The 14214-nt window shown below is 33.4% G+C and overlaps 1 protein-coding gene across 2 annotated transcripts in view; it reads left to right on the top strand.

The window, feature by feature from the left end:
- Positions 1 to 14214, top strand: part of LOC107456258 (PI-PLC X domain-containing protein 1) — a 30959-nt gene that overhangs the window by 11309 nt on the left and 5436 nt on the right. For both annotated transcript variants that reach the window (XM_016074080.3, XM_071178295.1), the window contains exon 4: positions 6297 to 6714. In XM_016074080.3, coding sequence (XP_015929566.1) covers positions 6297 to 6714 — 418 coding nt within the window. The remainder of the gene's footprint in view (positions 1 to 6296; positions 6715 to 14214) is intronic.

The raw sequence follows: 14214 nt of genomic DNA, 5'->3' as shown, positions 1-14214 counted from the left end.
AAATACCTCAAATTATAATAAACCAAATTCCCCAAATACCAAATCCATACCTCAAATTTCAACTGAATTTTCGTGCTTTGTACATATTTTTTCAATCGTCTGACCTTCCAGCAGAATTTATAGTTATTTTATCACAAAATCTAATTTATCGTCAATCGAAATTCCAACCATTTCCCCAAATACCTCAAATTATAATAAACCAAATTCCCCAAATACCAAATCCATACCTCAAATTTCAACTGAATTTTCATGCTTTGTACATATTTTTTCAATCGTCTGACCTTCCAGCAGAATTTATCGTTATTTTATCACAAAATCTAATTTATCGTCAATCGAAATTCCAACCATTTCCCCAAATACCTCAAATTATAATAAACCAAATTCCCCAAATACCAAATCCATACCTCAAATTTCAACTGAATTTTCGTGCTTTGTACATATTTTTTCAATCGTCTGACCTTCCAGCAGAATTTATAGTTATTTTATCACAAAATCTAATTTATCGTCAATCGAAATTCCTACCATTTCCCCAATTGATACATACCTCAAGTTTCAACTGAATTTCCATACTTTGTACATATTCTTTCAATCTTCTGAGCTCTACCAGCAGCATTTATAGTTATTTTGTCACCAAATAAAAAATTTATCGACTATCAAATTCTGGAAGTTTCGAATTTCAACTGAACTTTTGTGACAATACGAGGTTCATTGATGCCGTTCTTTTTAAAGTGGTTATTTGGTTGGTAGGTACTTTATTACACTATATCTGCACAATGGGCTATTGGCGACGGTCTGGGAAACATCCCTGAGGATGATCCGAAGACATGCCATCACAATTTTAATCCTCTGCAGATGGGATAGTGGTTATTTGGAAATTGGTATATAATTCTGAGCCTTTTATGTGTTTGTTAGTGTTTGAATGAATTTAGAAATATTGGCAAAGATAACGCGGAGATTTGGATGATGTTTTTTTACAGTACAATATGATAAAGCATCGTAATGCAACAATGAATATTGAAATCGTATAAAGATAAATAAACGGCTTTTTACCTCCAAATTGACTAGTTCCACTTTAAAAAATAACGGCTTAATCGCTTCTTGAACATTATGTATAAGAGATGAGTTTGGGCTCGTTTTAGGAGGTCCTAGAACACCCAAGCCCTCCCGGGTGTCCGAGTCCACTCGAGCCTGAGATATGCATTGGTTACAGGCCCAATTTTGCAGCTGCAAAGCAAAAGCACCGTACGAACAGAAGTAGCTGATCGCTGTAATTTTTTAACCTTTATAATTTTTTTTATAACCGTCGTTGAACAGACCACTTAAGTTTGGGTTTACGACTACTAATGTTCAACTCCGTAGCCTTATAATTTCGAACTCAATCCAGAAGACTAGGGAACTCTTGGATCAAGAATTGGGAGAAATTTTGCCTTCGTGGAGGACTTCTTGATGGAACTAACTCGCATTTGCGTTACATGGAGAGGAAAATCGCTATAGCCTCTCATGGTTAGCCTGACTGCAAGGGGACTCTAACCCATGATCCGTCTACCACGGAGGATATTTTACGCGAGCACTGTCATCGATGCGAGCCGGGGGCAGAATCGACCAGCCGGTTCACCTCATTAGATGGTAAATTCTCTATCCCCTGAGCCCTTTATAAATTTTATATTTTTTATAATTAATAACTGTACCAAATGTTTGTTTAATGGTAGTAAAAATTTTATCCTTAATCAGAGTCTGCCCGAGCTCCAAACCTTTTTTCAGTAAAAGATCTCGATCCCGTCAAATTTTTACTATACTTGCGGAATTTTGAGGGTTCTGTTGTAATTGAAATGTATTACCACCATCTGTGGAATTTTTTGTGGTAACCGAAGTTGCGCCCTACGTTTTTCGCTTTAGATTTAACAAATATAAGTTTTCTGCTTTCGTTGTTGTTGTTGATTTACGTCGCACTAGAGCTGCACAATGGGCTATTGGCGACGGTCTGGGAAACATCCCTGAGGATGATTCGAAGACATGCCATCACAATTTTGATCCTCTGCAGAGGAGATGGCACCCCCGCTTCGGTAGCCCAACGACCTGCACGCGAAGTCGAGCACTTTACGGTAGCACAGTTTAACGAGGACCAATACCGCACACCCTCGGTCCCTACGCAGACTGATCCAAGTGGGTCATCCACCGCACACTGACCGCAGCCAGTGATGCTTGATGAGAACCGGGTCTTAACGATCAGAACTTCTAATTTTGGGACTGTACTTGGGACTGCACTGCGGGACTTCTAATTTTGAATTCCAAAAATAAAACATAGTTTTTTAAATTACTAATTATTTTTTAATCCAATGTTCTGATTTGACTCGATTTATTCCAGACATTTATTTGACGGTGTCTTCCCTGACGGATGGTGGAGACAGGCGGTTGGAACTTAACTGGAAGGGCAGCGATCCAGAAGCACTTGTCGCCCTTTACAATGCTCCCCCCGCAACAGACAGACCCCCACTAGTAACCATTAAAGGGAATTCTGGAGGATACTTCAGGTAACACTTTATCAACCTTTATTATCAATATTTATTTCAACGTATTTTTGTCTGCGATCTAAACAAGTGACACTTTTTGTATTCTATGTATTGTTTTTACGCTGAATCAGGGCTCGACAAACTGCCCGTCCGCCCGTCCTCGGCGGTCAAAAATTCCCGCGGACAGCGAATTTCTCGAATCTGACGTCCGCGCGGACGGCCATTTTCCCGTTAATGTTTGTGATACATTTTCAATTTTTGTTATCTTACAAGAGTCTAGCGCCTCATTTCTAAAATGACCCTCTAATCCAGAAATGCAGCAACATACTGCGCATGATGGAATTGATGTTTTCTCTGTCTGGGAGTATTGCAGCGGTTGAAAAGGGCTTTTCAGCAATGAACTTACAAAAAAACACATTACTTACTGGTCTTAAACAAGAAGCGTTAAACGCAATTATGAACATCANAAATCATTTTGTGAAGGGTTCGTTTTTAAGTTAAAATATTTTGTGAAGGGTCCGTTTTTATGAAAAGATATTTTGTGAAGGGTCCGTTAACGGACCCAAATTTCTTCTAAACAGACCCCTGATTGGTCTCATTCAATTCAACGTAGCAGATTAAATCGGAAAATATGTTTTACACGTTACATATGTCCCTAGGTAGCAATGTCAAGTGTACACATATGTACGTGTCAAAAAATAGTTTTTATTGATAAAAACTTTTGTACATTTTAACTATTGACTTGTGTATAGTTTCATTCGATTCAGCATTAAAAAAATCGCATGAAACTATGCCTTTTTTGATTAGATAGCAAGATCAGATGCGTGAATAGATAGCACAAATTTGTACTATTTGTGCATTAAACCCTTATAATTTTGTAAGATCGTCTCGTGATTGGTTTCAATTCAGGGTGAAAAAATACTTGAAAAATAATTGCCTCTCTTGCCTGTCTAGAAAAAATTCAATAATCACCCCTCAAATCAGCTCCATAGGACTCAAAAAAAGGGGGAGCTTATATAGGAGAGTAATGAAGTTTTCAAGTACCATTTATATCAACATAACCAATCCAGAAGACAAGGAAACTCTTGGATCAGTACCCCCAGAGGTATGATTTGTTATGGGAACATGGAAGACTTTGTGACTCGACAGATTTAACGTGTATCAGTCACCATTTTACTACACGAGGAGTCTTCGGTCAGCAGGGATCAAACCAACGACCTCTTGGGCGTGGGCCCAGTGCCCTACCAACCAGACTATCCCGGCTTTCTGGACTACTAGTAGTTTTTAACTCGTTATAAACATAAAATTTTTATAACGTTTTTTATTTAGATATTGATGCTGACTTGAAAATTTTTCATAATATGCCATATTCTTTATAACGAGCTTTTGCGTATTTCAATCTCGTATTTTTTAGAATTTTGATTCGATGCGTAAATCCCAAGGCATTTTAACGTTTTTTTACTTTCAAACATTCTTCGTAAATTGTTCAAATAAGGAATAAATGTCAAAAGCTGTTTTTTTTTAAATCCTAAATAAACGAATTTTGATTTTTAAAAAAAATTATTCTTACTTCGATCACCATGACTTTAAAAATAAGAAAATATATTCCTAATTTGAAGCGATGTATTAAGATAGGTAAATCAGTCTCACTGATATTCAATAAAATTATAATTTAAAATTTTATTGTTGACATTAAAATATTGATTATTCACATTAAAATAGTGATTTGCTGATGGTTTTTAAAGTTTGGTTTAAAATGACACTATATTTTGTTTCATGCATGTGAAATGTGTTACTCCCTTGCATTGCGTTTTATATACCACGCAAAATTTTTCTCTTTATTTTTTTTTACACCAATGAAAACCTGCTCTATTTCGGGGTGTAGGGAATAAATTTCAGCCTCTGTCTGTTTTTAACTTTTAGAACTTTTTTGAAACTCAAAAAATTCCACACATTATAATTTATTTAAAATATTATTTAATTTATTTAGATAGTAATGATTAAGTTTCTTCCCCTTTTTACATCCTTCTCAGTAAATCCAAGATAATGGGGTAAATCTCACTTCCTCACCTTACAAGTTTTAAATATCCAATGGGATACCTTCAAGTGACTTAGTGTGGGTATCTCGATCCTGATTGGTTGTTGAAACGTTGCATTTGTTTACGTTAGCAACTGCTTTTTTTTATTCTATTTCGCTTAAGATAAGCTCGCCAAGTATCGATTCTCATAAGTGACACATTCTATATTCTTTCAAAAAGATTATTTCTCAAGGATTTCAATAATTTATCTTTCTTAACACAAAGACCGGCATGAAGCCCCGTAGAATATAAACGAACTAATTATGCTTCGAAGTTGCCAGGTACACAAAACAAGTTACAATAAAATACATACACAAATATCAAATCTAAGTTAAGTAAAAGACGTAGATGATAAAGAAATATATTCCAATAAATTTGATGTGCAATACTGCGCTGTATTTAATTAATTTCACGTTAATTAACATTTTAACTTATGTGGAGAAATTTAGCTCAACTTTAACACATCATTTTGCTTATTAGCGATCAGCTGGCGCTAATGTCATAGGTCACATGTGAGTGTATTGTGATCTTCTTCTTGAAGTGCGAGTACCCAATTGGACCTAAACTAAAACAATAAAAAACAGTTTCCAGCTCTTCCTTATCTTTTTCCGTGTAGAGCACTTTTATTGTGCTCTATGTAACCATTGACATAAAATAAATAGCAATCGTTAAAAAAAAATTTTTTTTTAAATCTTATCAGCACATTACAAGATTTTATTTCCCTTTCCTACAACGGATACAGAAAATCCCATTTAAGCCACCCTATCTGTCTATTACCCTAACTGACCAATCAGTTTCCCGTTCTCATTTCCGATTTCGCATAGTCTTAGATAGCAGTGAAAATAAACCTTTGTAATTAGTGACTAAATTCAAGATGGGCCGTAGACACTGAAAATTAAACCGTTTTTACCATTTAACCATCTCTGTAAGTGATTAACATGCATGTTTAACATAATTTAACCTGGCACCTTATTGCAGTAGTTACATAATAACAGTCTAGTAGAGTTCATGCATTTGTGTTAGCTTGCTGAGTATTGTTGTTGTTGTTAATTTGCGTCGCACTAGAGCTGCACAATGGGCTATTGGCGACGGTCTGGGAAACATCCCGGAGGATGATCCGAAGACATGCCATCACAATTTTGATCCTCTGCGGAGGGGGTGGCTCCTCCGCTTCGGTAGCCCGACGACCTGCACGCGAAGTCGAGCACTTTACGGTAGAACAGTTTAACGAGGACCAATACCACACACCCTCGGTCCCTACGCAGACTGATCCAAGTGGTCACCCACCCCCACACTGACCACAGCCAGTGATGCTTGACTTCGGTGATCTGCTGGGAACCTTATCTTAACGATCAGTCCACTGCGGGACACTTGCTGAGTGTAAAACAGATTGCAAGCAGAAAATTTGCAATGTAGGATATTTGAGAGAGACTTTACTAAGTGTGGTAACCCATACCGCTATATTTTACTAACCCATACCGCAGCCTAAATTCGAACAATTTTGAAGCTATTCTCTAAAGTTAGATATAAGAACTTACCGGCCTATTAGTTCGATAACAAATCGAATACAGATATTGCTTAATCTCATTACTGTATACTTTCAATAATATTCTTGAATGTTTTTTCAAAATTTGATTGTAACGAAAGATATAGTTAGTACTATACTAATAAAATAGTCTTCCTAGCTTATTACGAAATGTTCTTTCAGGACACGATTTCGCTTTCCCGAAGTCCCTTTCACCAAACTAAATCTGACCAGCAATTGCTTAGGATTCTGGATAGCAATCCTGAAACAGGAGAGAATATTACAATCGAAATGCATCCAAGGCCATCCCCACTGGATGCACGAATCCAGGAATTACATCGGCAATCTTTCTCTCATCGATCTGATGTTGCCAGGTTCACACAACACCGGGTCCCATTCACGGTACAATCCTGATGAGGACAACGTCTTCAGTCGGTACTTGTACACACAAGAAGAAGACGTCTTCAACCAGTTGGCTTACGGGATCCGGTACTTGGATCTTCGAGTTGCTTACTTCTCCTCACGAAGATCTCCCGAGACCTTGTGGATTACTCACAGCAGTTTTCGCACTAACCTCACCGTTAAAGACGTTATACGTCAGGTAAGATATTGTAACAACCATCATTATTCTCACGATAGCCCGTGGTGAGCCTTGGCCTTCTATATATATGGGTCATTCTCACAAAAACGGTCATATTTATGTCCCCAGTATATTATATGTTTGTTTTACAACTTATGATAAAAAAAAATTCAGGGAAAGTGTCTTTCAGAGTGCAGGCTAACTAAAGAATAAAAGTAAAATTATCAATTTTAATTTTTTATTTATTTTAGGTAATTAAAATAGGCCGATATGTCATTCCCTCACTTGTCCCCACTGTTGATTTAAAAGAAGAAAAAAATTGTTTCTGAAATAAAAAAAATAAATTTACAAATTCGTGTTTTTTATTACAGAATATTGAAATATAGAATTCAGAAAATCAATTTTAAATTTAATTTCTGATGAAAATATTACCACAGCACTATTTTAAACTTTGTCCCTAGCGTCTCGCATCATTCCCTCACAACAATGTTTTTATCGTCTGCAATCTTCTTGGAATAAAAATATTTTAATAAAAACTTTAGCAGTTAACAACTGGCATCATAGAACAAAATTGCAGTATGTTCCCATCTTCAACTTAAAGAAGCTTTGCTGTGGAATAAACTTGAATGAATCAAACCAGGTAAAATTTTTTGCATTTGTCATTCCCTCATGTCGTTTTTTAAAATAAAATAAAATACAATTTAATCGAGAAAGTGGATAATTATATTTTGCTTTTTTGTACGAATATAACTGTATGTGATTGATTTCAGAAATCAATTAGGCCTAACTGTTATTTTTAAATTTTATTAAATTTGTCATTCCCTCACTAATGTATAAAGTGAGGGAATGATTCGAGATGAGTATATTGTTACATTTTTTTTTTGTTTGCTCTTGGTTTTTCTTTTTTTAATAAAAATAGAATTAAAAATTACAGAATACATTGTATTAAGTCTAATTCTAAAGTCTAACCCATTCATAATTTAACTTTATTTAAAATATAATATTACCTGATGAAGTTATCATATTCATAAAAATATTTTTGAATGAAAAAATTAATTAACCTGATTAATTTCGATTTAAATTATATGTTATAGCTTACAATACAATATTACGTACAATACATTATTACTTACAATATTAATTTTATAATTTGATGAATTTTATTTAAGTGCCAAATTTAAATTTATTTCTGAATTCTACACAGTATGAAATAAGACAGCAGTTATAATATAATTATGATCTTGAATTAATTAGTTTAGGCATTTTAATAAATGCAGAATGCCTGTTTTAAGAACAATCTAAGAAATATTAGAATCTATTTTCCAGATAGCTTAACTATGGGAAAGACAAAAGAAGAAGCTCGTTTAAAGAAAAATGAATATGATCGAAAACGAAGAGAACGAGTGAAGTCAAATCCAGATTTCTCTTTAATTTTAAAACAGAAAGAACGAATTAAGTACAATTGCAATTACAGATTGAGAAAACGAGCTCTAACAGAATCCAGTATAAATGTAAATGTGCCATCATTGAATAACAATGTTCCGGGACCTTCCAGTGAATAAAACACATTAAGAATTTCTGAGCATAATAATCTAAGTTTAAGAAAAGTTAGATTTATAAAGTTAAGTGCAAGAAATAGAGCAAATTTGAAAAAACAGATAAATAAACTTGAACATGAAGTATCTGTTCAAAAAACTCGAGCTGAATGTTACAAAAAGCAATTATATAGAATTAAGAATCAAGACCAAAACAGAATGGCACCAAGAAGTCGTGTAAATAAACTTCTGGGCAAGGAAAGAGTATCACCATCAGCTTGCAAGCAGTTGGTTTTTTGTGAAGCACTATGTTTGCAAGTATGAACTAATTTTAAAACTTTAGCAAAGACTCACAGAGAAAAAAAGTTATTTCATAAACTTTTAAGTGGAGAAATTCTGAAAAAGTACAGAGCATTGTGCTTTTCAAAGCGATTTCTGAAATATAGAAAACATAAAAAATCGGTAAAATCAAAATTTAATAAAAATAACATATCTTATGAAACTTCAGAAAACTTTGTTGCTTTTTTTAATCTGACGATGTGTCCAGATTGTGCTCAGGTAAAAAGGAATGCATCACAAGAAAAAGAAGCAAAAGAGAGTGCTTCTTGATACACTAAGAAATCTACATAAAAAATATTTAAGTGAAAACCCAAATCGTCGAATCAGTTATCCTACTTTTTGTCGAAGGCGTCCATTTTGGGTAAAACAACCAACAAATAACGATAGAGATACGTGTAAATGTATAGTACTTGCTAATATGGAAATGATTATCTCAAAACTTTATGAGATTAATATTACTGAATATAAATCATCAGCATGTTTAATAAAAGCAATAACTTGTGATTCCAGCTGTGAAAATTGTTTGTTCAGAAAATGTCTTAATCGTAAAGATAAAATGCCAATTTATAAAGAGTTTAATGATAAGGTAGTAATCAAGTACAAAGAGTGGGTATTAGAAAAAATAGATATATTGCTAAAAATCAAGAAAAGATTTCTAATAAACCAATTAAGATTGAATATAAAGTTAGTACATCCAATTTAATTAAAGAGCTAGAGGGCAACTTACCAAAATATATGGTCCATATTGAAAATATAGTTCATAAGTATAAAACTATGAATGAACTGGAAAAAAAATTATTAACAGATTCAATACTAACAGTACACATTGATTTTAGCGAAAATTATAGTTGCAAATATAGTGAAGAGATTCAGTCAGTGCATTTTGGAGGTGGTAGGCAACAGGTAACTATACATACAGAAGTTTATTACAAAAAAAGAAGGTGATAAAGTGTTTTGCTACAATAAGTCCCTCACTTCGACATTATGCAACAGGCCCATCTCAAACCAATTTTTAAGTGGATTTTGAGTACAAGTGAAGTAAAAGTGAGTAACAAGTGAAGTAAAAGTGAGTTCATATGCTAAGTGATGGCCAATCAGCCCAATATAGAAACAGAAAAATGTTTCATCTGATATCCCAACACATAAAACAGCTTACTCCTGGTATTCTAAACTTTACTTGGAACTATAATGAATCCGGACATGGAAAAGGAGCTCCCGACGGAATTGGAGCTGTTATGAAAAGAACAGCAGATCGGAGAGTGGCAGAAGGAAAAGATGTGCATAATTACGAAACACTTGTTTCTGTATTAAAAGAAAATTGCTCAGTAACTTTATTTGAAGTTACAAATGAAGACATGAAAAAATTTGATAAATTAATTGAGGGTGAAATAAAACCATTTACTGGCACTATGAAAGTTCATCAAGTTGCATACAGTTCAAGGAATAACATATTGAATTTTCGCTCTCTTTCGTGTTTTGCATGTGATGCATCAATTTTGTGTGAACATTATAATTTGGGAACTTATAAAATAGTTCAAACAGAGATCAGAAGAAGAAATCCAAAGAGTCCAAAATTTAAAAACTTTGCGTAAAAGATAACCAGGCAGTTTTTTTTTTAAAATCAGAAAGCAGTAACTATACAGAACTTTCAAAAATGTATATTTTGCATAAGATATTTTTTTCTAGTCCTTTTGAAATAAATTTTGACTTCGTCAAACTTCATCAAGAAAAATAAGTTATCACTTTCACACATAAATACGTTTTCCAGCTTCAAATATTTTAATAAATCTTGTTAAAGTACATAGTAGAGATGTTAAAGATTAACATAAAAACCTACCAATCTTATATTTTTAAATTTGAATAGGGGAGAGTCGGGTAGCCCCGCCCAGCGGATACCCCCGCCCACTGTCAATTTCATATGTATAGAATATTTTTTCAAGTCAATGGGCCATCGGACATAAATTTTTACATTAAAAGAAGATTATTTTCAAAATTTCAAGTATTTATGCAGCTGTTAACATGGTAAACAATAGTTTTGAAAATATTTTGAGTACAGTAGCCATGAAATTAAGAAAATTGGTTGAATGTTTCGATTAAACTTCATTTTAATCCTAAAAAAAATAATTTTTTCTATACATTCAGCACTAAGGTATGTAGTCTTAAGTTTATTTTGCACAAAGAAAGAAGTCTATATGTGAAAAATTGTTCGAGTAACTACAAATTTACAAATAAATTGGATTTCGGGTAGCCCCGCTCACATGAATGTCGGGTATCAACGACCAATTTTATTTCGTCGATAAATGTACGGTTGCAAAGATTATTATTTTATTGCTTCAAATTTAAATGTTATATGCATTTTTAACAACAAATATTGTTGTTATTAAATGATTGTTATTAAATGATAGAATTCACTAAAAGTATATAAATATGTAATAAATAAAATAATTTTGTGATAAAAATGATAAACGTGGTTTACCTATTGTCAATACATTAATCATTTTCATTTACACCTGAAAAAAACAGTAAAAAACATAATTTTCTTAACTGGGCGTATCCGACACATTTTAAAAAGAGCTGAAAAACATGTTTTTTTAAATTTCTATTTTTTTATGTTAAACTATTCTTTTTTTGGTTTATTCTTTTTGCATTATTTAACTAGATGATAAAACAATAGAAACATGCAAAAATATTGATTATTACTCCATATTATACAGAAATATAAGCAATACTCCTTAAGTGAGCGGGGCTACCCGACTCTCCCCTACATAAAATCTAAGGCATTTTACACAAAGAGAAAAAAAACAGTAAATCATTAATTAAGTTTGCTTGTAACATGTAAAATTAAAATTATTTGCTGTTATTTTTTTCTTCTCTTACAATTAAATTTTTTTTCTTTGAAAGTTTTTCTTAAACTATTAGATTTTGACAGCTAAGTCATATCATTTCATTCCCCTGCTTGGACAGCAAATTCATCAGCGGACTTAGTAAGTTCATCTATGCAACACAATAACCTAAGGAGTTTCTAAGGACTAATTTGGAAATTTAAGTAGTTTTAAGTACTCCTTGGAGACCTTTTATTAGAGACCAAAATAGGAGACTGGGTGCTAGTTGAGTATGAAAAAATTTTATACCCCGGAGAAGTAAAGATCTTACATTGTAAAAATGTAACAATTGATGTAATGGTTCCCACAAATGCAGGAAAATACAAATGGCAATTTCCAAAAGACATACATAAATACACAAAAACAGACATCAAAAGAAGAATTCTACCACCCATTCCATGTGACAATCGTGTCAGCCAATTTTATTTCGCAAACCTGTAAAAACTATTAAATGTATAAAACTAAATTATAATAAATATGAGATATACTTAGTATGTTATCATTTTCAAACTTGAGGTAGCTGTAACTTAGCGAAAAACATGTATTAAAATAAAATATCATTCCCTCACTATAAGTCATTCCCTCACTTTTTAAATAGTGAAATAAATTAATTTATTTAAATATTAAGTATAATTTAAAGGATATATATTTTCTTTATAATGCCATAACATATTTCTATTAATATAAAAAGTTTCAGATCTTTTTATTCACTTCACTGCTTTGGGATTTTATGAACTGAAAAATGACAGTTTTTGTGAGAATGACCCAAATATATTATATATATAAATTTTCAACTTCCTTGTTTTACTTAGACAATCAAACGGATTTTGATGTTTTTAACCTCATACTTTTCAGTAAGGATTTATTAGATTTCAGGAATTAAGAACAGTAAAAAATGATATATGTGCCACTTATCACAAGACTTGCCACAATTAAATCTTCTTGATTGTTGTTGTAGTTCATTTACGTCCCACTAGATCTGCACAATGGGCAATTGGCGACGGTCTGGGAAACATCCTTGAGGATGATCCGAAGATATACTATCATAATTTTGATCCTCTGTAGAGGGGATAGCACCCCCGCTTCGGTAACCCAACTACCTGCAAGCGAAGTCGAGCACTTTACGGTAGCACAGTTTAACGAGGACTAATACCGCACACCCTCGGTCTCTACGCGGACTGATCTGAGTGGTCCCCCACCCGCACACTGACCGCAGCCAGTGATGCTTGACTTCGTTGATCAGCTAGGAACCGTGTATTAACAAATTAAGCTCATTTGTCCAATCAAATTTTTCAATGGCTGATGCATCTTATACTGCTCGACAGCAACAAATATGTAAGCTATTTGCAATAGTATTGACGATGTGCTTTCCATCCAATACAAAAGATCTTTGGGAAAAATACAAAGACAACGATAGTGAAAACATTCTACAACGTTTACGAGCAACAAACCAAAATTCGCACATTCAATCCTGTCCTAGAGTATATAATGAAGCTTTAATTTTAATCGAGGACATATCGCTGGTTCAAAACTAAAACGACACATCTGCAAGCATAATACGTTTGCAGATGTGTCGTTTTAGTTTTGAACCAGCGATATGTTTAACAATCTTTAATGCACTGTTACAACTGGAAATTCCTGCATCAAATAGATTTGCAAACAATCTATTCGATGGTGATTTTAAACATCACACACATTTTGATGTCGACAAATTAAGCTCATTTGTCCAATCAAATTTTTCAAAATTAGTTCTCGAACAACGCATAGGATACGGCAAAATTCTGACTGCGATTACAAACCGAAGCGATGGATTGTTTTTCTTAGATGCGCATGCACCTGAACGTACTGGTAAAAAATTTCTCATTTCCTTTATTCTGGAAACCATACGATCACAAAATTAAATTGCAATGGCATCCTCTAGAATTGCGGGGCAACTCTTTTGGATCGAGCAGCGCATTCTGCATCTAAAGTGTCTTTGAATATGCAATTTACTGAAACATCCACATGCAATAAAATTCTGTAATGGTTAAAATACTTCAACTGTGCCAACTTATTGTATGGGATGAAAGTATGCTAATGCGCGTAGAAAGCTATAAGCGCTTCATCATACACTTGAGAGAAAATTAACAACTTTTCTGCAGCGTACTAATTTTATTGTCTGGTGATTTACGGCTAAGTCTACCAGTAATACCACATTCAACTCCTGCTGCGGAACTTCATGCATGTCTCAAATCATCAGTGTTATGGCAACATGTACAAAAATTGAAGACCAGCATGCGTGTTAAACTACAGCATGTTGCATCAGCTGAACGTTTCGCAAAGCAATTGTTGTATATTGGTAGTGGAATAATGACAATAGATAAATCCACTCAAAGCATTACACTGCCAATAGACTTCTGTAAAATTATTTCAACCGCAGGTGAACTTATTCCCAACGTTTTTCCAAATATCGCACGAAAATTACAAAAATCTTCAGTGAACGCGCTACATTAGCAGCGACTGTATGACATCAATAATCATATTCTAAAAGAAATTCTCTGTACCAATATCTGTGTTTTATACACCTTGTTTATGTTATTAATTCATACAGAAACAGTGTTTCAAAATAAATAAATTAAAATACAATTAAATGTAATTAGAAAAGAAACTGGATATTTTACGAAATCCTGTAGACNTATTCATGATTAATATTCATTTTTTATCACTAAATAGTTGTTATAATCATAAACTCAAAAAAAAAGAGACATATTTGTAAATTTTAATTA

Source organism: Parasteatoda tepidariorum, chromosome 3 (assembly GCF_043381705.1).
Source record: "Parasteatoda tepidariorum isolate YZ-2023 chromosome 3, CAS_Ptep_4.0, whole genome shotgun sequence".
Lineage (NCBI taxonomy): Eukaryota > Metazoa > Arthropoda > Arachnida > Araneae > Theridiidae > Parasteatoda > Parasteatoda tepidariorum.
Note: the sequence above shows the minus strand (reverse complement) of the source record. Positions and strands in the feature narration are given on the sequence as shown.